Raw genomic sequence first — 24,000 nt, 5'->3', positions numbered from 1 at the left:
GTGGGGCAGCCCCGCCTAGGGAGGCGGGAGAGGGGCGCTGGGGGCCCGCCAGACCCGGAAGGGCTGGTCCTAGGCCTAGGCCTGTCCCTGCTACCGCCGCACCAGCAGGTCTCCTGGTAACGGTTGCTAGGGGGCGGGGCGGGGCCCAGGCCGGCGCCTGCGCGCTTCCCCCCTTCCGGCTGTTAAGGGAACGTGTCCCTGACGCGGCGCGCGTGGGCCGCCGGGCCGGAAGTTCCGGGAGGGCGGACCGTGTTGGGAGCAGGCAGGCAGGGCAGCGATGGCGGAGCAGGCGACGGCTCCCCTGAGCGAGGCGCACAACGGCAGCGGGCCCGGGGCCGCCCCCGCCGCCGGCCCGGCGCGCCCGCCCGCCACCCCCGAGGGCATGGCCCTGGCCTACGGCAGCCTGGTGCTCATGGCGCTGCTGCCCATCTTCTTCGGGGCGCTGCGCTCCGTCACCTGTGCCAAGAGCAAGGTAAGCCCCGCCCCCTCCGGGCCCCCCCCCCCGACACCCCCCCTCCTAGGAGCCGGCCCCCCCCGCACCGAGAGGCCGGGCCCATCCCCCCCCGCACCGAGGGACGCATCCTCTGGCGCCCCCCCACCCTTGCGGGTCCCGGGCACCCCAGGTCCCTCCCGCACTGCGGGGCGGTGGTCCCTGCTCTTGCGGCCCTGGCTGACCCCCCCACCCCCACCCCGATGCCAGCTCCGCCTTCTGCTGCGGGCCGCCCCGTTCCCCTGGGATCCCTCTCAGGTCTTTCTCCAGCGATGGTCCACGACGCCCCAGGGACCCTTTCTCCTCTTCCTGCAGGTCGTGCTCTGCTCTGAGAGGTTCCCCTCTCACCCCACGGAGAGGAAAGTCCTGAGCGTTGCCTTGCACTGAGCCTCCTCCAGGGACTGGGACCAATGGTGCCCACATGGGGGGCCAGAATTTTTCCATATCCTCCTGTATTTACTGCCTCCTTTCTGGTCCGAGATGCCCTCTAGTTACTGGTCCCTCGCCCCGATAGATGACCCATAAGGTTCCGCTTTCATCTCCTTGTGCTGTCTTCATTCTCCCCTTCTGGAGGGAGGTGCCCCACGGGTACCTCCACCTCCTTGGTTATTGTCTCCCGGGTAGTGCCCCTGCTGGCTCAGGGGAAGTTCATGTATCCTTGGAAAGCTTCTAAGCACCTTCATCCCTTTCAGAGTAATGCATCCCCCAGAAAGAGCTGATCCTGGGTTCTGTTTCTGTCCCGTTGGCCTTCTCCCTGGAAAAACTGGTGTTGATCCAGGGAACAATCCTGTTTCCTTTCACTATCCTTCCCAGAGATGCCTCTCCTGGCTGAGAGAATCCTGCCCCCCATCAGCTTTAGATTAAACAAACACCTCTCAGAGTGGTTTAGGTATACTCACTGCAGGAGTCTGGACTAGATAACTCCCCAAGGTCTGTTCCAGCCCTGCATTTCTATGATTCTCTGCTTTATCCTGTTCTCTTCTTGGGGGGTATCTAATAATTATGGCTCATCTTGTTTTTCCCATTTATATCCCATTTTCTTCCCTGATGCCTCACTTTGGGGGTTTATCGTAGTAGCATTGTTCAGCGTGTGCTAGACTGAAATAAAGCTGGCGAGTTAACTACAGCCCTTGCTGCAGAGAACGAACAATTCTTTGGGTGCTTAGATACAGTCTTGAGCTGGGAAATGCTGCACAGCAGCCAGCTGTATGCTCTATGTGAGTCCTCCCTACTTTCATTTGGTTGTTTTGCATAAGAGGTAGCAGCTAATGCCAAATGTAGAGTGTAGTCAGCTGTCTGGTAACCATCACTGAGTGAGGCTGGTTTCAGTGGTCCAGGCAGGCTGCTAGCCATCATGTAGTTTCGGTACCACCGCAAGGCTATTGATGCCATGGAGACGATGCAAAATAGAGGATACAATATTGAGGACCTATATTGAGAGAACCAGGCTTCTCTAGGGTGAAAAAGGTAACTTGATATCTCCTAATAGAAGCTTGCAAAATTATTTAAAGGAATTTACAAAATTGATACATCTTTCATGCTAATAACGGGCATAGTACAAGGGGACACCCTAAAAATTAGATAAGTACATAGGTTGCTGGACAGAACTGTCATTCAAAAGGTAATAAATATACAACATTGACAGAGTGGAAACTAACTGAAGCCAAGAATATGAATAATGTTGAAACCGTTACATTCTTATGCAAGAATAGCATCGAGGGGCTGCAGTGCCAACGGTGTTCAACACTCCTTTGCTGAATAGAGAAAAGGAAGAGAGAAATGAGGAAGGAGGTCAGCTCAGAAGGCAGTAGTAAACTGTGGCAATTATTGACAGGACAAAGGTGGCCAGGCATCTGTTTCCATGTTAGTTTCTGCTTTTAATAAAGCCTCCATAGGGATGACTGGAAGCCAGCAAGTAGCATGTTTCCGAGTGAGCCCAGTGGTAATTAGTTCTGCAGAGTCCTGCAGGCTGATGGCTCTGCTGGTGCTTCTGGACCTCTTATCCCCAATGTGCTGATATGGAAAGTAGGTTCATCCCCAGATGTTCTCTTCTTCCCTCTCTAGAATGCCTCAGATATGCCAGAGACTATTACCAGTCGGGACGCTGCTCGCTTTCCCATTGTTGCCAGTTGCACCCTCTTCGGACTCTATCTCTTCTTTAAAGTAAGTAAGCCCCTTGGATCGTACATTGTTGGGGCCATGGAAATATTTAAACTCCCTTTTTTGCTAGTTGTTTGTTTTTAACCTCTCTACCTTGCTGCATTCATGTTTAAATCGAATCAAGACTGATCACAGCCTGCAGTGCAGACATCTCTGAGATGAGTCTGGAAGGCTCTTTTGGGCTTGCTCTATTGTGATCTCTAGTACCTGGGCATGCACTGTGTTAAAATTGCAACATTGCTAAGCAGGGGGAGACGTGAAGGATGGAGTCACAGCCTGTATTCTGAATTCTCTATCTTTTATGGCAAGTCTGAATCTGTGTACAAGTAGATGCTTTTAAAACAAGGCCAAAGAGCCAATGGAAGTTTTGAGTCAATTCTCAGGCTGCTAAGACATGGAGCCTTCCCTGATATGCCGCGGTGCTGGCTGTGAAGTCTGAGATGCGCTAACTGATAACTCAGTGACCTGACTGAAAGAGATTGAAGATATCTGAGCTGTATATTCTTCTGACTTCGTTTCATATTCCTTTCCAGCTATAGCTAGCCTTAGTCATTGCTAATTGCAGGCAAGCCAGCTAGCTGAGAAAGTAAAAGGTGACAATCTCCCTTATGTTTCATGGGGGACGTTTCAGAGAAATACTACACCCACATCTCAGGTTATGTGAAAATGCCAGAACTGGACCTAGAGGTCATGCAGTAAGGGCATTATGAGAATACCAGCCCTGATGTAACTAAGGTGACTTAGACCTCTTCTATATGAGAATACTTGTAACAGTGTAACTAAGTTGGCTTTATATTATGTAGTTACATGAGTACAAATCCCCTACATAGATGCACTTAAGGTAGCAAATTATCCATTTAAACTGAAGCTTAAACTAGTTTAAGTGCGTCTACATAGGGGAGTTGTAGAGGCCTAACTAGTTTACAGTTTAAAACCAGCTTAAAGTGGTACTTTCTTTTATCAAGGAGGCCTTAGTTAAGAATTAATTTCAACTGCTATTCTAATCCTTCATCACTTACAACTTTCTCATGCTCCTCTGGGCTGCAATCTTTCATTCTTGGTCTTTAGTCCAAGGGGAATTTATTTTTAGAATACTTGAACGAAATTGGTTCAGACATATCTGAGTTGTATGAGCGTTGGGGCAGGGGAACACGTCTCTAAAGATACCTCCTGGACAGAGTTCTCACTCCTGGGGTAGGTAGATTCCTACTATTTATGGCATCCCCACCACCATGGTTATAAATGCTGCCCCCCAAACATTCTGGTCAGTTCCTTTGTGACTGTGGTCATAGAAGGCGTTCGCTCTAATAGGACCACTCTCCTCTGGTGTCAGGGTGCTAGCAGCACTCCTCGGGTACCTTTCCCATCCCTTAACTTTTGGTCATGTCAGGTGTGGCTGTAAAATGTCGCAAGAGGGAAAGTGCTAAACGTGCAGTGTTGCCAAATTAATGTTGCTGTATGAGGCAGGGCTAGGTAAACCTGTTTGTCATTTTTTGTATTCAGGCTGTTGCATGAATTTGACAAACAATTTCATGCTCCAATCACATGCTAAATTTCTCTTCAAAAAAGAATTATTTGGGAAAAAGGAGTGGCCCTTCCTGCAATGTTTGATTTTTTTAAACCATTCTGAATGGCTCGCTGTTGCATGTGGTGGCATAGACCCCAAAGGTGGCCACCTATCCCGCATGGCGCTTATTATGGGATTGGGGGACTAATCATTTATTTTAATTCCTTTTTGTTTTGAACCCTGCTGGTATGAAATGTGTTGAGTTCTCTTAGTCATTTGTCACAACTGTGACCAGAAAGCAGTGACCAGTAGCTGGTGAGTTATGTCACAGCTGTGTAACACACAAAGGGGTTCTTGCCTTTTCTTACACCCTGCATGATGGGAATTGCTGTTGTAACTGAATCTAGGGTTTTTTGCCTTCCAGATCTTCTCTCAAGAATATATCAATCTGCTGCTGTCCATGTATTTCTTTGTCTTGGGGATCCTAGCCCTGTCCCACACCATCAGGTAAAAGATGGGAGCGGGGGCTCTCTCGATATTGTATGGTGAACTCTGTCTCGGTGACTGGGGGCTGTACAGGGAAGTGCCATGTGGTGTATGTGCACCTAGAAGAGGGCCGATTGGACTTGTTCATTCCCAGAGTGCTGTGACCTTGCAGCAGTACTGATATTACCTTGCTCTGACATAGCACTTTTCATCAATAGAACTCCAAGCACTTTACAAAGGGAGGACAGCATCATTATTTCTGACATGGAAGCTGAGACAGAGAGAAGTTAAGTGACTTGCCCAAGGTCACCGAGCAGACCAGTGGCATAGAACCCAGCTCTCCTGAGACCCAGGCTAGTGGATGAAGCTCTGCGTTACGCTGTCTGTAAAAGAGTTTGCATTAATGCTGTTACTGCACCATAGACGTGCATTGCCAACAAAGCACTGTCCTCTCCTCAGTGATTACCGTGTAGGTTGTATTTAAGCAGGATAGAGAGAACGTTTTACTTTGAACAGCAACTGTGAGAGATGGTTCTGACATTCTCAATAGGTTTGTATTGCCAGAGCTTGTGCCTCAGCAAATCCAGTTGGGAAACTGATCAGCAAAGCACAAACCTCAGTGAAAACTGCAGGCTAAATTCTCAACTGCACTGGGGCAAAATGCGATACAATCAGGGAAACAAAGGTGGAATTGGGCCACCATTCTGATCCATGCCCCATTCCTGGGGCTAGCCAGGCCGAACCACACCTCCCAGTGCGCATTAGAGCAGTCTGAGGTCATTATGCCAGTAAGGGTCACTTAGAGTATAGTGTACTCCAGCCACACCCCTTCCTGTCCCTGACCCCAGAGGGAGCCAGTTCTTGCTTTGCATCAGCTGAGGAACCCCCCAAGGTAAACTAATCGCCCACTGACGGCAGCATTTAAGGTCCCTTTGCACCTTAGAGTAGGGTAAGATTCTGGCCTTGGATGTTGCAATCTCATCTGAGCTTTTCTGGAAAAATCAGTTCATGAAACAAATAAAATACCAACTTCCTGTTTCCTGAACTGTTTGGGGTCTTTTGGAGATGGTATGGGTAGGGAAAAGATGCCTTCCTTTAAATTACAGGATTTTGAACCCCTCCGACTCCTGATATTGGTTCCATTATTTCCTGGAAACACAGAAGGTTGTGGGCTTTTTGGACAGGAATAATTTTCCCCAGGCTTTTGTTTTTTGGTGTTTTGCCTTTTTCTCTCTAGATGTGCTGACACAGACACGTTAGCTACTCACTGAGAAGGTATTGCTGGTGTCTCCTGATGGTTAGAGCTTGGTGACAAAGTCACAACCCTGGCTGTGACATTCAGCAAGTCACTTAATTGCTCTGTACTTTGGTTTCCTCATCTATACAGTGGGGATAGGGTAGAGGTGTTGGGGACTTAAGTTTGTAATGTGACTTGCAGTCATCCCAGAGGTTCTAGGGAAGTGCATTGAGTTCACAGGTGCTTCTATAGGATTGACCTTCTCTCCATCTCTGTTTCAGCCCCGTCATGAACAAATTCTTCCCAGCTAACTTCCCTAGCAAACAGTACCAGCTTCTCTTCACCCAGGGCTCAGGGGAAGCCAAGGAAGGTGTGTCCGTTTTGCCTGCTTACTCTTGAGACTTTATTATTCTACCTTTCTGTTCCCTGCTTCACATGCCCTCGCTGTCTCGCCTGGTCTGTTTTCAGCCTTTTATTGAATCAAAACACTTTGGACTCTCTGCCTCTCATTCCCAGTGCGCTCTGCTGTGGCCTGTTCGATGTGCCCAGTGCTCTTTGGATAGCGCCAGGAATACTGTGCATGTGCTCTTAAGACCTTGGCTTTGGTGTCTCCCTGTCTGCTGTCGCAGTATCGCCGTGCTGCAGAAATGAAACTGATACAAATATTGAAAATGAACTGTCTTTATCCAAGGTTTTTAAGTATTGTAGTGCTGTCTCCTGTGCCCCCCCCCCCACTGATCTCCACCCACTGGGGCCTGTGCACAGGTAGATACACTTCAGCTAGCTGAAAAAGGTGCTGATGGCTAGTTAACTGTGTGAGTGCGAAAGGCGAGAAGGGATCAGCCTGCTGAGACAGCTGTGTGTATGTAATGCCAGCAAACCGGTCCAGTTTCCTTACTGGCAGCAAGGCAATCTGCTGAGGAAGCTTGGCCTGGTTGAAAGGAAAGGTCCAGATTTTCCAAGTTCAGCTCTGAGTGTGCACCTAACTTGCGTGTGGTTACTGCCGAACAGCCGCTTGCACGTGCAGTGTCACTCCTAAACTCGTGTGGGAAGGTTGCCCCGGTGGTCCTGTATTGCTCGCCCGTTATATATGTACACTAGTCGCTGCTCTGCCTGTGTGTGAGTGGGAGGAGGAGCTGCTGTTTGGGCTTAAATGAATCATGCTGTTATGTTTGTTACAGAAATAGTGAATTACGAGTTTGATTCCAAGGACCTTGTGTGCTTGGCCATGAGCAGCGTCATTGGAGTCTGGTACCTGCTGAGAAAGGTAGGAAAGGGATCAAAGCAGCAGTGGGGCATTCAAAAAGGAAGGGGGAGGAACAGCAACTACCTCAAACTTGGGAGTCTCTTGGTAGTTTGCCTGCAAGGAATAGTCAGTTTGTGCCGCTGGCTGTATGTGCTGAGCGAGATTTATCTTGTGTTTGGCCCTTAGCACTGGATTGCAAACAATCTCTTTGGACTGGCGTTCTCTCTCAATGGCGTGGAGCTCCTGCATTTGAACAACGTCAGCACGGGGTGCATCCTGCTGGGGGGCCTCTTCATCTACGATGTGTTCTGGGTAAGCAGGCATGGCTCATGGGCGCTGGGGGCTGAGGAGCAGTGTTACTCCACCCCTGTGGTGTGGGCAATCTGGCAGAGGTGTCAGTATGAAGTCATGCTAATTTAGGGACAGGAGGGATATTGGAAACATGACCACAATCAGGTGTATTCTTTCTCCTCAGCCCAAAAGCCAGGGGGTGGGGGCGGGAGAGGAAATGACAGTTAAGGTGTCTGGCCAAAACTTGGCCCAGTAAATACTCTTCCAGTTTATTCACTTAACTGCAGAGGGTGGCTCACAGAGCATGCATCTCTCCAGCAAGAGAAACCTGCTGCATTGCATAATGAGCTGGCACCAGCACTGCTGTCTGTTTGCTCTAGCATAGCTGGTTTTCTCAGCTGATTATCATGCTGTGCCTATAGGCGGTCTCCAGCCGGACTTCCTGGCTCTGCACAAAGGACTTGTCCTTGCTTCTTGATTTTAAGTGTGTCTTCGGTGTTAGTCACATTGTAGCTCCGTGAGAATAATTCACAATTTGGGATCCAAGATGATGATTTTACAATAAGGAAAAGATCAATAATTTACTGAACGTGCTACTGGTGCCTCTTGTAACCTTAGTGTGAAATTTTGCTAGCATGTGTTTGTTAAAGATTTTCCTTGGTCCTTGTGATTGCTTCAAGGGACAGACAGTCTGCTGGGAAGTCCCTCTGGGTACTGTCCTCTCTTTGACCCTAGCTAGAGCTTTCTGACCTCCCTACTTGATTATAATAGTCATTCTGATAGTGATTGCACCATTCTGCCATGCTCTTGTCTCTGTGAATGCTAACTCTCACAGGCCAGGAACTAGTTGGCCTCTAATTTATAGAGCTGCTGTTGGCTTAATCTAAACTAGATGAGATGACCAGGAATTGAAGAGCTCTGATGAACACGTGTTCAGTCAGTCCAACAAAAAGGTGCCAATATCTAAAATGGACACATTCCTCCACATAATGCCATAAAAATAAATGCCCACAGAACAAAACACAGTTGACAGAAGCAATTGTTACGCTTCCCATTGAATTCAGTCCTGTTCGAAGCTTGCAGACACACACATCATTGTCTGCTAATTGAGGCCAAGTCAGCAGTTTGTACTTGTACTGAAATGCCCTCGTGTGAATTTAGACCAATGGCAGGCACCATCGATTTGGTCGACTTAATGTATCATCTCTACACATGCACATCCTACATTGTTTGGAAGCTTATGATGTCTACTTTAGGATGAGGTACGATGTGGCGCGGTCAAGTGGTGCCATTACCATAGAAACTGGGATAAATAACAACACCATAACACGTTCAAGTGACCACTTTGAAATATTTGCATTCACTTCTGTTAGTTTAATGTCTCTATATTATTTCAAGACATAAAGTTGGATTTCTTTGACCTCAAAACATCACAGTGACAAAAAGGGTAAAACAAAATCTAGTAATAAACTTGTATGGGTATCACTGAAATGTAATAGCTCTGATGACATTTCTAGTCAACATCATCATCATCCCAATCTCTGAGTGTGTGGGTTATCACAGTCTTCGTTGCCTGGGCATGCACACAGTTCGGTGCAAGGAAGATTGTTCTGCCTAAAGACACAGTTAATTGTGCAGCGACTCTTACTGTTACAGGCACAGATAAGGTTTTGTAGATGCTCAGATGCCAGTAGGCCCTTGAAGAACACAGGAAGTAATTCATCATCCAATTTTTCAATCCATCTTCCAGTGGTGATCCAGTATCTTGTTTACCTATGTGCAAGGGCATCCAACTCTTTGTTTTACAAGATGTTCTTCTGACATCCTCTTCAAAACTCTCCACATGTGTTGGGAGCTTGGCCAGTGACTTGTCCGTTTTGATGGCTAGATTGAGGCGCAAGACTTGCTCTGGTCAGACAGCACTATTACCAAGTTCCTTGCTGCAGAAATTGCAGCTTGTCTATCCTCTCTCCCAGAAGTGGTGAGCTGCCTTTGTTTTAACAATATTAAACACATTTTTTTCCTCAGTACCAAATAGGGATGACACAGTCACATCCTGTTAAAGCAGGTACAGCAGGAGGTATGTTGCAGAAGTCAGGAGTGAGTGCGTCACAAATTGCATGCACAGGTATGAAGTGACACTTATCCATTGTGCTGATAATGGTGCCTGTTTCAATCTGCGAGTTCTCTCTGTGTTCCATTTTTGGAAAGTAGTGAACAGCAAAGACTGAAACATCTGTATCAGGTGACCTAATTACTATGGTTCTTTTGACAGCAAGAGACCCAAAAGTAATACTGACACATAGAGCATGCAGACACATCCTTGTCCAGATCCTCTTGAATACCGTACAAGTCCATGTCTTCTTCAACACCTCTCCTGGTGATGGACTCTTCTGGTGTAGCAAAGCCTCCAGCCAGGAGGAGTGTTTGTGCTGACTGTTTTCTTACCCACTCAAGTGTTTTGAACCATATAGTCAGAGGAATTTTATAAGGGACTGCTTGCTGGATGCCACATTTACAAACCTCTTATATGGAGGCACAGAGTGTTCACCAATCACCTGCTATTTCTTGCATCCATCCTTAGATCCCGTCCGATGCTGTCTTTCTGCAGTTTTCACAGAATTACTGTTGTCGTATTTGTCAAAGCCTTTGATTACAGAATTAGCTTTGTCAAATCCTTTTTGAACCTGCCTCTCAAGTACTCAGCAGCCAATTCATCGAACGTGTGGAATTTGTCTCCAGCCATCATTTGTATGACAGCCATGGCATCTGTGATGTACTCTGTGATTTCTTTGTTGCATGTTCTTAGCTTATTGATTCTTTCAGCTAGAGCTTCCAGGTGAGGCCCTAATTCAGTTTTGTCCTCATTGTTCTATCAGCATGGAAGTAGGACATGGGCACAGGTTCTATTGGGCGACTAAGAACAGTTGCCATTGAAACATCATCTCTGCATCTTGCTAAGGACAGTGCTCTGTGGAAAACAGTTTCTGGACTGATAACTGCTATGATTGTCCATCCCTTGCCAGACTTAAATTCGGTCTTCTTGGCCAGGTCAGCAAATGTTTCGGTGCCAGATTTCTTGGCTGGGCTGAAGAAGCCATGGGTCTCATTGGAATCAAGTGCACTTCTCACAGATCTCTCCATTTGTTCTTCACCAACATTTGCTATTTTCAGTAGAGACTCTTGTACATGTGGTGATACGTGCAGTCCAGTAGATATGTTGATAAGCACCTCTGGATATGATAGAGTCAAGTGGGTTTGTCTGATTGTTGCTGACATGGTTGGTAAGAGCTGTAACATGCTCTTCATCCCCCCTTCAGTGCAGAGGCAAGGACTTGTTTGTGGACTTTGTCCTCACTTCTTATTAGGCCACTTGGTTCTCTCATAGCTTTTGCATATTCATAATATCAAGCTGCGTATTGTCATCTCTAACATGAACATAAGTGTCACTGAATTAAAAAGTTAGTTTCTAGAATATTTCAAAGGCCAGTACTGCATGCATAGGCAACTACAAATTAAAACCTGCCAAGCAGACAAGATGCTACGTTGTATGTACAAAAGCTTACAAAAGAAGCAGCATTACATTAGGAATTCATGTACATTTTATCTATCCACCATGCAGTACACACCTTGGGCATTCAGTCTGCTGCTACTGGTGCTAACCTTAAGAATGGCCATACTGGGTCAGATTAATGGTCCATCTAGCCCAGTATCCTGTCTTCTGACATTGGCCAGTGCCAGGTGCTTCAGAGGGACCGAATAGAACAGGTAATCATCAAGTGATTCGTCCCGTCACCCATGCCCAGCTTCTGACAGATAGCAATCCCTGCCATCTGGCTAATAGCCATTGATGGACCTGTTCTCCATGAACTTATCTAGTTCTTTTTTGAACCTTCAGTGTGAAACTGATCTGGTCAGAAAACTTCAATTGAAAATATAGGAAAACTATCATAACCACTTGTGAGATACTTAGACAATTAAAAATATGTGACATGAAAACGTTTCATGTTAATGTAGTGCAAAATGTTAATATTCATCACTTTTGCCACATGCTAAACAGCATAATCATTTCTGGAAAAAAACCCTTACCCATGCAAAGCCAATACAAATCTTTTAATGTGGTGGTGTGTGGTAGCTTTGACCAGTAAACACCAGAGTACGGTGTTGAAATTAATTGAAAGAGTAAAAACTCTAGTCAGTTGTGTTAGTGTTTCTGGAACCATGCAAAATGACTCCTATTTTGTTTCACCTTGCCTACAAGCTTATGGCATCACTTGACAGTTCCACATCATCTCTCCTCTAAGCGTCCAGCACACTCTCGCTATAACGAACCCCTGGGGAGCCAAGCCATTTGTTTGTTATAGCCAGGAGTTTGTTATGGTGAAAGAGCCCTGCTTCAGAGGTGGGAGGGGCAGCTGACACCTCAAGCCCCGCAGCGGGGTGAGGGGCTGACATCTCCTCCAGCTGCAGTGGGGCTCCAGGTGGGATCCAGGGACCAAGTTTGCTATAGCCTAAGGTTCGTGATTGTGAAGGGCATTACAGCGAGGGTGTCCTGTACCTAACATAAGCTTTCATCTGAGATTCGTGGGTGTGTGGAAGGCGAGTACATTAAACTCCAGAAATTGGGTCCGTTTTGGAGAATTGCCGCACACCTAGTTACTCTGGCTTCACACTGAATTCATTTGAATCAGACTAGAAAATGAATACTGTGATTCTGAGACTGACGGGCACTTGGTCTCTGCTGTGGCCACGTCTGGCCATGGTGGTGCTACCTGCGGCTATGCTGCAGCAGTGATATGGCTTCTCTCCCTATTGCTGGTGCCTCTGTTTTCACTTTGGACTGTTCTTTGCTCCTAGGTTTTTGGCACCAACGTCATGGTGACTGTTGCCAAGTCATTTGAGGCACCAATAAAATGTGAGTAGATCTTTCCTGCTTCCTGCGAGGACCTGTTGTCTCTCCTACTGCCACCCTTGCTGCCTGGGCTCTGTGTTCCTCTTGGCTAGTTTTGCATTCTGTTGTGCATGCCACTGTTCATTAGTGCAACTGACCTGCCAGGCAGGGTAGCATCGGATGTGGGCATTCAGGTCCCTGATGATAGGGCAGGAACATCTGCAGAGTCCTGGCCCAGCCCACTTGAGGGCATCAATACAAGGCCTTTAAGGTGGGAATCATGGGGACTCAGCTAAGGCAGTGACCTCAGAAGTGTGAAGTGAGTTTCTCCAGCTGCTGAGCAAAGCAGGTGCACCAGACACATGATCTGAAAAGCACTTGACGTCCTGGAGTCTGCAGTATTGAGGGGTGTTGGTAGCTGCTTCCCAGTTCAGGCTACTTGGGGATTTGCATGTAAAACTGGATTAGAATCGCTCTTAGTCTCCAGATTTGGCCTAGTAACTCATAAGAATGGCAATACTGGGTCAGACCAATGATCCGACTAGCCCAGAATCCTGTCTTCCGACAGTTGTCAATGCCACGTGCATCAGAGGGAATGAACAGAACAGGTAATCATCAAATGATCCATCCAGCTTCTGCCAAACAGCAGTCCCTGCCTATCCTGGCTAATAGCCATTGATGGACCTATCCTCCATGAACTTGTTTAGTTCTTTTTTGAGCTCCGTTATAGTCTTGGCCTTCATAACATCCTCTGGCAAGGAGTTTGACAGGCTGACTGTGCGTTGTATGTAGAAATATTTCCTCTTGTTTGTTTTTTAAACCTGCTGCCTATTAATTTCATTTGGTGACCCCTAGTTTTTGTGTTATGAGAAGGAGTAAATAACACTTCATTTACTTTCCCCACACCAGTCATGATTTTATAGACCTCTACCTTTTCCCCCCCTTAGTCGTCTTTTCCAAGCTGAAAAGTCCCAGTCTTTTATCTCTCTCCTCATAGGGAAGCTTTTCCAGACCCCTAGTCATTTTAGTTGCCCTTTTCTGTATCTTTTCCAATTCCAATATATCTTTTTTGAGATGGGGTGAGCAGATCTGCACATAGTATTCAAGATGCAGTGGTGAGAGATGCAGCAAGTTAATGCAGCTTTGTGGCAATAATAATAGATTCAGTTTGGAGAGGAAACTCAAATCTGTCGCTCTTTCCCTTCCTATATGCACACACCCACCAGCTGCTAATCTCTAACCAAAGCATCAGCTTCATTTTGTGCTTTTAAATCGGAGCTCTTCCCCTTTTTAAAGCTCCTTCTCTGCTTTTCCAGTGGTTTTCCCCCAGGATCTGCTGGAGAAGGGGCTGGAGGCTGACAACTTTGCCATGTTGGGTCTTGGAGATGTTGTAATTCCAGGTAAAGATTAATTGATGGTGTGTTACTAGAAAGTGCGTTACTCAACACAGGAAGCTGCTACCAAGACTATGGATTTGCTGCCTGGGACTCTGGCCTACTGGGGCCTGGGTGTGGAGCGTATACCAGAAATCCAGCTGAACGGCTGCGTATCTACCAGTGATGCCTTTGCAGTGGAGCTGGAAGAGGAGGAGGTCTCTGGTTCTGAAGTGGAGGGAGCCCAGAGTGGAGACTGTCGAAGGGAGATCGGGGAAGCCTGTGGCTAGGAGTAAGGGAGGCCTTTTGGGGGATCCTGAAGCTGGGAGTAGGAGCGGGGAAGGCACGATGGGAAAGGTTGCAGAGGGAAGCCAGGTGTTGGCAGTGGTGCTGTCACGATAGCTGTGGAGTTGGTTTACCGTCGATCCTAGAGGCAGATAGCTCCATTATGTGCATTCATAGGAAGTCTGCTGGGCTGACGGAGAGCTTCTGTGCCGGGAGCTCTGGTGTGTTGGAGCTGGAGCAGGCTGGCCTGGGCTGGGCTCTTTGGGAGTGCTGACGCAGGGATATGCTGCTGTCTTGCTGCTGCTCCCCTCCCAGGGTTTGGACTCTCCAGAGAGCCCTTTCCCTCCTGGCTGGTGCCATAGGCCCCCTAGGGAAAGAACTGGTGGGAGCGGATAGGCTTAGAAGCATTTTAGATTGAAGAACAATCTCTGAAGGGCAGGGCGTCTGGCAGCACAGCTAGTGGTGCTCACCGACGTCTTGGGCCTTGTGTAATCTAGCTCTAGCGTGCTGCACGGTACGTCGGACCTCCCTTCCTGGTTCGGGCCAGAGAAGTGTCCCTAATGAGCGCGCCCTTGTGCTGTCTAGCACGACTGATTGAGAAAGCAGCACTTGGCTGTTCCTTCCACTCTTGGCAGGCTGTGGGGAGGGGTGACCAGTTTGAATTCCAGGCGAGGGAGCACTTGTCTGAAAGGAAGTGGGGTGAGCCTGTGGGTTCAGGTGCATTCCCTCTCTCGGCTTGCTCTGCCCTGTGCCCTAGTCTAGCACCCCTGTATTTTCCTCCTGTGATCTTCAGTGCCTTTCCCTTTGCAGCGAGGGTTGGGGTGGGATGCCCTAGAGCAGTGTTTCTCAACCTTTGAAGTAGCAAGTACCCCCTAACTTCTGAAAAGTTTAGTAAGTACCCAACACTCAAGTTGTCTGGGCACTGGGCTTTAGCCAGGGACAGGGGCGGCCACCTGGCTGCCAGCCCGGGAGGTGGGCAACTGCCACCCAATCCGAGCTGGGGCAGAGGAGGCTTCCGTGTCAGCTGGGACCTAGGGATGTGGGCAGACAGCTGCTGCCCATATTCGAGCCGGGGCTTTGGAGGCTGTCCCTCAGCTCAGAGCTGGGGCGCAGGTGACTGCCACCCAGCTGCGAGACCAGCTCCTGAGACACAGGAGGCTGCCACCGGGCTCCCACCTGGGAGCTGGGACCCGGTGAGAAGTGGGAGGCTGCTGTGCGTCTTCCCCAGAAGCCAGGGGCTGCCACCCACCTCCCATCTGGGAGCTGGGACCAGGTGGGCAGTGGGCTGCTGTCGCCTGGCTTCCCCAGAAGCTGGCAGCCGCCGCCTGCCTCCCCTTCACTCTGTTTTCCCTTGGGTACCCCCTGCCTGTGTCTCGCGTACCCCTACACAGGTTGAGAAACTATGCCCTATAATAACAAGGGAGTCAGGAACTGCCTCTCTGGAACTGGACCTCTATTTAATTCAGCCACAAGAGGGTGCTGTGGTCCCAAATGTGCGTACGACTTTGCAAGAACAGAATCACTCCTCCTGTCGCTCTCTGCCTCTGGTACCGGTGACAGATCTTTCCATCTCTTTCTCTAACGCTGCGTTTCTGCCCTCTCAGGGATCTTCATTGCCCTGCTGCTGCGTTTTGACATCAGGTGAGCTGCGCCTCTAGGAGCATGTCTAAACATACGGCCTTATTTTGCACGGTTGTATATAAAGTTGCCCGGGAGTGCTTTGCTGAACTAAAGATGAGAGAGGCCAGGGTGACCAGATGTCTTCTGCGGGGACTTGAGATGGGCAAGCTTTGACAGGAGGCCGTGGGGTTAGTCGAGAAAGCAGAAAATACAACGGGGAAGGCTCTTGACACAGCTGTTGACTGAAAAGAGCCTGGTACTAGACAAGCACGGGAAGATCAAGTCTGTGAGCTAGTCTGGGGGAAGTCCAGGGCAGGGGGAGGTCACTTATGATCTGGACCCTGAAATGGCTGGGGACCCAGGCAAGTTGTTTGCCCCTGGAAACGAAGCTGCGATTGTATGTGAGAGAGCAACGTCCCGCACAAGCTAGCACCTGGAGAGCTGGGACTCGAGGAGCGAAGCGCAGACGAGCGGTGGTGGAGCTGGCAGATATCAGGGTGGCAGGGCATCAGCAGAAGCGGAGCAAGGCAGCAGTGGAGTGATTGGGCACATCCAGACAGGTGGGGAGAGGAGCGCTTGGGATGCCTGTTGCAGATGGTGTGAGCCAGTGGGAGGCTGATGGGCGTGCTTCTGTTGCACAAGAGAAGTGCTTCTCAGGACACGTGACGCAGTGTCTGTTCGCATCGGTTGCCAGTGCAGCGCTTTCCCACATGTAGGAAGAGCAGTGCCTTCCCACATGGGGTTATACCTGCCTCTGCCCCTCTAGTTCTCAGGGGTCACCTTGCGTCACTGGGAAGATGGGTTGCTGAACGTCAGGGTCCCACTGCTTCTCCTCAAACGTTCCACGTGCCTCATGGATTGGTGCTGGCTTCTCCGGGCAGGGCTGGAAGTGCTCTGGGTGCTTCTGCCTGCAGCTGCTGCCTCTGGCCTGACTTGCAGTAAAACAGCTGCCCAGCTAGGGAATCGGTGCAGGGGAGATACAGGTGAAGAGCTGCACCCTTGGTGGAGGGCTTCTCTCTGCAGTTTCCTAGCCCATGTTAATGGGATATGGCTGCAGGGCACTTCTTATGCCTACTGGGTAAGGACCAGGGGTTCCGGGATCCTCCCCCCCTAGATTGCTAGGCCAGCTGCAGATCTGTCCTGATAAAGCTCACCAATTCCCAAAGCTGGTGTGGTTTTGGTACTGCCACTCTGAGGGCCCCTGTCAATCCTGCTCTCTTCCCTCCCCTGTAGCTTAAAGAAGAACACGCACACGTACTTCTACACCAGCTTTGTGGCATACATCTTTGGACTGGGCCTGACCATCTTCATCATGCACATCTTCAAACACGCCCAGGTAAACACGCTTTGCAGCTGGCCTCACCTCCCCCTGGCGCTCTGAAATGGCTGCCAGAGGAGCGAGATCCCCCTGGGTTTGTGCAATGAGGATCTTTAAAACCTGCTTTCCGCTGCACAGAGTTTGTGGTCTCTGGCCATCAAGGGCAGACTAACCCCTCTCTTCTCTGAACTGCCCGTTGCCGCTTTGCTGGCTCCTCAGCGTCAGGCAGCCACGGGCAGCAGCCGGCAGGGAAGCTCAGTCAGAACTTGCCTGCCAGTAAGAGGGGCTGCTTTGGGGGCAGAGAATGGAATTGGAGTCTTTGAGCTGAGATGCCAGCGCAGCAAGTGATGCTAGACAAAGCCACGCAGGTTTGCTTTTCCAGATGTTGATTGACACCTTGGCTCTGTCTGTTTGAATTTGTGGGGTGTGCGCTCTGTGACAGAGTGGAGCACCGGGCCCGGGAGAGACTGCGTTAAATGCAGCGGTTACTGAGGACGGCCCTTCGGAGTCCTATCTGTTCACTGCTTCTAGCACAGCAAAAGCAGTGCGATTCTCTGCTTCATGCATCTGCAACTCTGTCTGCTAAGATCCTCCTGCAAGGTCCGTCCTGTCGGGGGTGAGGCAGGAAGCAGATGGGCCAGCAGGGTTTTCAGCTGCCTGGTGACGTGTGCATTGAAGAATTCTCTCAGATTGTGAATTGGGCAGATTGGCTCTAGGAGTCCCAGGCAATAAATCTGGAGCCTGCTGAGAGCATCTGAGTGTCTCCAGTGTCACTGCACTTCAGTGTCTTCTGGAGGAGGGTGGTGGTTCTTCCAAGCCACGTGGCTTCGTCATGTCAGTGAGGAGTTGTGCTCATGTGCTGAGAACAGGCCTGCTGCTTAGTAAAGGGGAGCATCCAAATATTCTCCTGGGCTGGTCTCTGACTATCAGGTAGCAGGTGCAAAGGCAGCAGGCATACCTGGCTGGTTGGGAATCATTAAAACTGCCCCCTGGATGGGAGGAAGGAATGAACAAGATGCAGAAATGATGGCCATGCGTGGCAGCCCTTGTGCCCATAGCAAATAACTCAGCTAGCCTTGGGCAGGAGGGGCGGTCAGCACTCCAGGGTTGTTATCCTCTCCTCCTCTGGAGAAATAGACCGAGGTCTCTAGTCCCCAGCCAGGCAGGTGCTAGACAAGCAGAAGAGACCTTGGTCTGCTTGAAAGTCAGCACCTGTAAGTGTCGTCCGCCCCTTCCCAGAACTGCCCTGCACTCTGAGCACTGGGCCAGAGAGTGGGACTTCTGGTCAGGTTCTCACCCTGTTGCCACTGTATGTTGGGACTCGAAGCTCACACGTTTCTGGAGCATAAAGGAAAGATCTGACGCTGAGGTTTAACCCTGAGCGGTGCCCAGCGTTCCCTTGTATGTGGCTAGCTCCATAATCTGGCGAGGGATCAGCAATGAGCCCGAGACGAGCCAGCCCTGTTCCTCCCAAACGCCCTTTGCTGCAGACTGTGCGGGTTTCTTTGGCTGCCTTGATGCACTAATCACTTCCCATTTCCCCACCCCAGCCAGCTCTGCTGTACCTGGTCCCGGCCTGCATTGGGTTCCCTCTCCTCGTGGCCTTGGTGAAGGGAGAAGTAACCGAAATGTTCAGGTAAGTCAACCGCTGGCACAGCTCCCTAGCCGGCAGTGCTGGGAGTGCCTGGAACGTGCAGGTGTTCCCATGCTGGGGCACAGCTGAACGTACGAGTTCATCTGGGCGTGCTGTGGGCAAGTGCCCAGGTGGAGGGAGCGAATCTGCGTTCAGACACGTCTCCCTGGAGCATTCCTCCTCTGGGCCTGTCCCTGCCCATCCCCTGGGTAACTGTGGGCGCGCCAGGGCTGGCATGGCAGGTGAGGCCTCCGGTATCGCTCTGCACCGTGAACTCTGACTCACTCTTCGGCTGAGCTGGTGTGAAGTCGGGGTGGGACTGCACACCTGGCTTGTCAATACCCAGTGGCTGTCCCAGTGCGCACTGGGGGAAAGGAGCAGAGCCAGCCCGGCCATGGAGTCTGGCGAGGTAATGGGATGCTTCATCCACACTGATGCCACCAAAGCCAGTTTAAGCAACCTTCCCCTCTTCCCTGAACAGGGAGACTAGGTCCTAGCTGCGTAGCCATCTTCCCTCTGCTGCTCCCAGCCGAGGCTCTGCAGGCAGGCGGGCACTTCTGGCTTGTCTTGCTCTGCTCTCTACACAGCTGCCCCATGGAACACTGCTGGCCAGTCTGGCTCCAGCATTTTCTGGCTGGCCTGTCCCGGTCGTGGGGGTCCCACGCCCTCCAGGCCACAATGGAGCACGGTTTCACTTGCCCCATAAGTTTTTCTCCTGAGCTGTCCTTCGCACATCTCATGGCACGTGGAAACACGAGCTCCTTGCATTGTGCTCTGCGTCTGCTCGGGGGGGCCTGCGGCTCCGGGTCTGACAGCCGGCCTGAGCCCACTGGGCTGACACAGAATTGTTCAGAAACTAACGGGGGCAAAATTGTGTTTAAAACAAAGGGGCGAGTTTTCGTTCACCTGCTGGACGCCAGTGGAGCCTGTCTTTCCCTCCCCATCTCCTAGCCCGAGAGATGCCAGTGTGCAGCTTCCTCTTAGCGTGGACTGCTCCCCTCTTCCCAGTCCCTTCCGCACCTGCCTGCTCTTTGATGTTTGCTTCTGACACTCACTGCTGCAGGCACTCCTTCCTGTGCACCTGGTACCCTGCAGCCACTTTTCACACACGCGTCTGACTCACCCGCCTGCCGCTGCATCACCTCCCGTGCTAGAGGTGGCTCTGGTGAGAGGCGAGCTGCTTGTGCGAGCGCTATTTGAACAAGGAGCTAGTGGACTCCTGCAGCAGAGGAAGAAGGGTTAATGGTCCGGGGTGCTGGGCCGGCCTGGACGCACGACGTAGCTCTGAACACCGCAAGGCCCAGTTAGAACTAACTGGAGAGGAAAGAGTGACCCCCTCCTAGCGTCATAGAGGCCGGCACAGTGTTCTGCACCTCCAGGAGCTGGCTGTCTTGGAGAGAGCGCGGGGGCTGGATGTCTTAGGAAGTTTTTGGGGTCCAGCATCTCTTGAAACTGCTCCAGTTTTTGGAGGAGGAAGTGCAACTTGATAGAACTCATCTGCCTTGAGGGAGGGAAGCCTCCCCTCCCCTCCCCCAGGAATTCCACCAGGTGCAGGATCCCAGGTCGCTTTGACACAGTGTGTGTTCCTGTGAGCGCGGACAGCCTGTGATTTGAGATGGGGAACGGCGCCATGTTCTCCATCCGGCGCCCGCCCACCCACCTGGCTGTGTGGCTTAGCCTGAGAGTGGTACCTGGCCCTAAATTCCACATGGCCTGACCCCTTGCAGCCCCGCAGTCCCTTGTGGTTTGCTGTGTGTGTTGAATATGGAGACACGGCCCTGCCCTGAGGCGCTTACAAGTTGGATGCAGAGCACCCGGTGTGACCAAACAGTAGAATTGGTGCCCAGCGAAGCGGCATTTTAAATGGCCCTGCAGTCCTGGGTTGCACAGACTGAGTGTGCTGAGGAGAGGGGAGATGCCTGCTGTGCTCAGCTAGGGAGGACATTGGAGGGACAGCCAGGAGGAAATGGGGGAGAAGACTCCAGGGGGAGGAGTTAGATCTGAGAGGTCGAGGGGTACGGGTGTTAGGAGGAAATGCATGTAGGAGCAGAGCTGCACAGCAGCCGGCTTATAGCTAACTCTTTGGGGTTCGTGTCCCTGCAGAGCCGCCTCTGGCAGTCCCTAGCCTCCCGTCTCCCTCTGTGCTTTGTATCTGATAGCTAGCAGCCCTGGAGCGAATTACCGCAGAGCAGCGGCGCCTAGAGCTGCGTGGAAGACCTGTTGCATGCATTGGCCTGTGCTTCTCAAAGGCCTCTGAGCCTGCCCCTGCCCCATGGACACTTTCGCGCATGGCTGCCCAGTTTATTCTCCTGCTGGGCCCTGGCCTTCGGCTGTGCATGTGCTTTCCCTGGTCACTGGCCCCCAGCTGCAGCTCATCCCAGGGCTGGGGACGACGCAGCGGGTGAAAAGACGATGAGCCGGCTTTGCAGGGCAGAGGTGATTGCAGCCATATCTCTCAAAGCGATTCTTACTCCTTTTCTTTCTCTTTCCCTTCTGTCCCGTTCTCCCTTTCCCCTTCCTCCTTCCTGTCTTTCCTGCAGCTATGAATCCTCTGCTGAAATCTTGCCACACACACCAAGACTTACCCACTTCCCAACCGTGTCAGGTTCTCCGGCCAGCCTTGCTGATTCCATGCAGCAGAAACTGTCCTGTCCCCGCCGACGCCGGCAGCAAAGCCCCAGCGCCATGTAGTAATCGCACACGATGCTCTTTCTTTGTCTGTCTGTCTGGCCAGGTAGGGTCTCTCCAGTTCTGGCAAACTCCTTCCCAGCTCCAGAGCCTCAGGCTTGTGCTGTGGCCGTTGGCCTCGCGGCGTTGGGCTGGTTTCACGCTTTCCTCCTCTGAACTGCTGCCCCTCCCTTCTAAGCATGGCTGGGGTCACAGCACCAAATGCCAGGCACTTTCAGGCCACCCGCTTGCCCAGTCTGATCCCGGCTCGTGAGCCCATCCGTGCCAGCTCCAGAATTACCCCGAGGCTCGAGTGCCCGGTCGGGCTGGAGAAGGTGTAGCTAGCTCAGAGCTGGCCAAGGGCTGGTGGCAGCATTGCCCTGTTCAGCTCTCCACCCTCTGCCGCCAGACTCGCTCCTCTGACGTACCTGCAGCTTCTCATGTAGCTATTGTGGGGCTTTTCCCTGCCCCAGGGATCCGGGCCTTGCCCAGCTGAGTCTGCGCGGTGAGCTGCTGAGGGACTGGCGCCTCAGTGGACGCTCTTCCCTTCAGGCAGCCAGAGCCAACCCGCCCGAAAGAAGAAGAAACCTAAATCTGCCTCTCGGAATAGCCTCCCGGCTTCCCTGAGTTCCCTTGTCCCAGACACACGTGCTGGTCACAGCCTGGCTCGCCCAGCCTCCTGACAACGCCAGTGCCCCACGCCCACAGGCAGGGTCGAGGGGAAATGCCTTTATCCGGGACGTCCGAACGCTCTGTGTCGCGTCGGGAGCCAGCGTTAACGGGTCCACGCGCCACCTACGCAGTGCAGCGCTGGCGTGAGCGGATTCTGTGTCGCTGGTGCCCCTGCGAAGGGGCAGCCCGGGAGGGGGTGTCCGTCGGCGTGTGTGTTCGTGGGCTGACTGGCGCCCGTGTTAGCGTGTGTAACCCTCTCTCCCAGCTGTGGCAGGGGGGAGGCGGGGACGACCATCCATCCATCTTACGCTGGCTTCAGGGTGGCCCTTTTCGCCCTCCCGTCTCCCAGTGACAGCTGCGCTGGAGACCTGCTCTCTGTGAAGCTGTTGCCCAGCGACATGCCCTGCGAGGGGCAGGCTGGAGAGCTCAGCTCTCGGCAGAACTGACTGACCGGGCTGGTGGCCTTGGTCCTGACCCCCCCCTACTTTCAGGTCCAAAGCAGAGGCGCTGACTTTCCCAAGACCATTGTTTAACTCCCACCATCTTCTCTTGCCCTCAGCTATGAGGAGCACTCTACCCCCAAGGAGGGCGCTGGGGACGCCAAAGACGGAACGATGGAACTGGATAAAAAAGAGAAGTGACTTCGCACACCTGGGCCAGAACGGGCAGGTCGGGACCAGGCCGGGCTGGGATCCAGACCCCATCGCAAGTGATAAAGACAAAAAGACCCATTGTGTATCAGCATCGTGTTGTGTGTGTGTGTGTGTGTGTGTGTGTGTGTGTGTGTGTGTCTGGAGAAACCGTCGGGGTGGAAGCAAGCTCTGTAAGTCACATATCTCTGTCCGAAGTCCTTCTACCATCCCGATGTCCCCCCCCCCCGGCCACTGCCACGCAGCGCTTTGGGCAGCGACGCACCCGTATTTTATTTCATATTTTTGTCGTCTCCTAAATGGGTAGAAAAAAGGGGAGGGGTTAAAAACCACGGGGCCGGTTTTTAAATTTTGTATTGTGGAACTCGCTTTCTCTCATATTAAACCATCTCGAATGATGGATGCGCGGCCTGGGTCTGTTTCTTGGTGTTCGGTGAGTGCGGGAGCTAGTGTTCCCCTTTGGGACCGAGCGGGGAAACGCTCGTTACCCAGAGCAGCCGATCGCTTGTCACCTGGCCCCCGCTCTGCGGGAACGCCGGCCTGTCGTGTGTTGAGTGGAGTAGAAACCCACTGCCCCAAGCTGAAAAGTGGCCTCCCCCTTCGCTCCCCGTCCTGCTCTCCAGCACTGCCCCTGTCCTGCCCTCACGCAGCCAAGTGTGGAGTGAGGCAGGACTGCTCTTGGGTTGTCTGTCTGGCTCACTGTCCCCTGCCCCCCATAGCAGCTCCTCTGCCACAAGGGCAGGCTGGAGAGCGGAGCTGCAGCCGAGGGCCCTGACACGCGGGGCCAACCCTGCTTCGGCTCTGGGCCCCGCTAGGCTCCAGGCTGCGCTCAGCCTTCCTGCAGGAGCGAGAGCCTCCAAAGGCAGGCTGGGGCTGGGGGCAAGGAGATGGCTGCAGATCTGAGGAGCCGGAGCCAGCTCTGTAAAAAGGCAGTTTCAAAGCTCCAGCCGTGGAGGGCAGGAGAGGAGGGGCGCCGAACATCTGCAGCCCTCACCCATTGTGAGAGGGATTTCGCTGGCTGTCTGATTCCTTCACACGGGCCCTTCTGCTCGTCCCGGTGCAGGTGGGAGCCTGGCCCCTTTATTGAACTGCCCTGCCCTCTACACAAGGCCTGGCCTGGCCAGATCAATGTGGCCTTCCGTTGCTCGGCAGTTTCTAAGTGACCATCCCCTCCTCCTCCCCTCCCGGCCTCCCCGCCCAGCCCTCTCCAGCCAGGGGCAAGGGACAGCTGGGCCGGTGGTTTTGTTACAGGCCTTGCCCTGCCTCTCCCGGCAACAGGCGAGATTGAATGGGCTGGCCTGCTGACCCGGGCCCTGGCCGGGGAGCGCAGCGTAACAAGCGAGAGCTGTGTTCAGGGAGCCCCGGTGCTCAGCCTGGGCTGGAAGCACAAAGCGTGAGAAGAAGCCGAAGTACAGGAGAGTCGTTTGTCTTAAGATTGATTGGGGGATGGCTACGGTCTGTCTTCAGAGGCCCA

The 24,000-nt window shown here is 51.9% G+C and overlaps 1 protein-coding gene across 4 annotated transcripts; it reads left to right on the top strand.

The window, feature by feature from the left end:
- Positions 1–215: 215 nt before the first annotated feature.
- HM13 (histocompatibility minor 13) lies at positions 216–23,677 on the top strand. 4 transcript variants are annotated; one of them, XM_067553990.1, is made up of 13 exons: positions 216–472; positions 2,555–2,653; positions 4,582–4,664; positions 6,162–6,250; positions 7,062–7,147; positions 7,313–7,438; positions 12,275–12,332; positions 13,625–13,708; positions 15,571–15,607; positions 16,820–16,922; positions 18,455–18,540; positions 21,078–21,224; positions 22,436–23,677. In XM_067553990.1, the coding sequence occupies exons 1-13, from the start codon at positions 278–280 to the stop codon at positions 22,515–22,517; spliced, it is 1,275 nt and encodes a 424-aa protein (XP_067410091.1). In that variant the 5' UTR covers positions 216–277; the 3' UTR covers positions 22,518–23,677. The 4 variants fall into 4 exon arrangements, with proteins under 4 accessions (XP_067410091.1, XP_067410090.1, XP_067410092.1 ...); XM_067553989.1 differs by having other exon boundaries at positions 21,078–21,227; XM_067553991.1 differs by having other exon boundaries at positions 21,078–21,271.
- Positions 23,678–24,000: the final 323 nt, after the last annotated feature.

This window comes from Emydura macquarii, unplaced genomic scaffold (genome assembly GCF_026122565.2).
Source record: "Emydura macquarii macquarii isolate MOO-44397 ecotype Brisbane River unplaced genomic scaffold, CSIRO-AGI_Emac_v2 contig_1483, whole genome shotgun sequence".
In the NCBI taxonomy this organism is placed as follows: Eukaryota; Metazoa; Chordata; order Testudines; family Chelidae; genus Emydura; species Emydura macquarii.
Note: the sequence above shows the minus strand (reverse complement) of the source record. Positions and strands in the feature narration are given on the sequence as shown.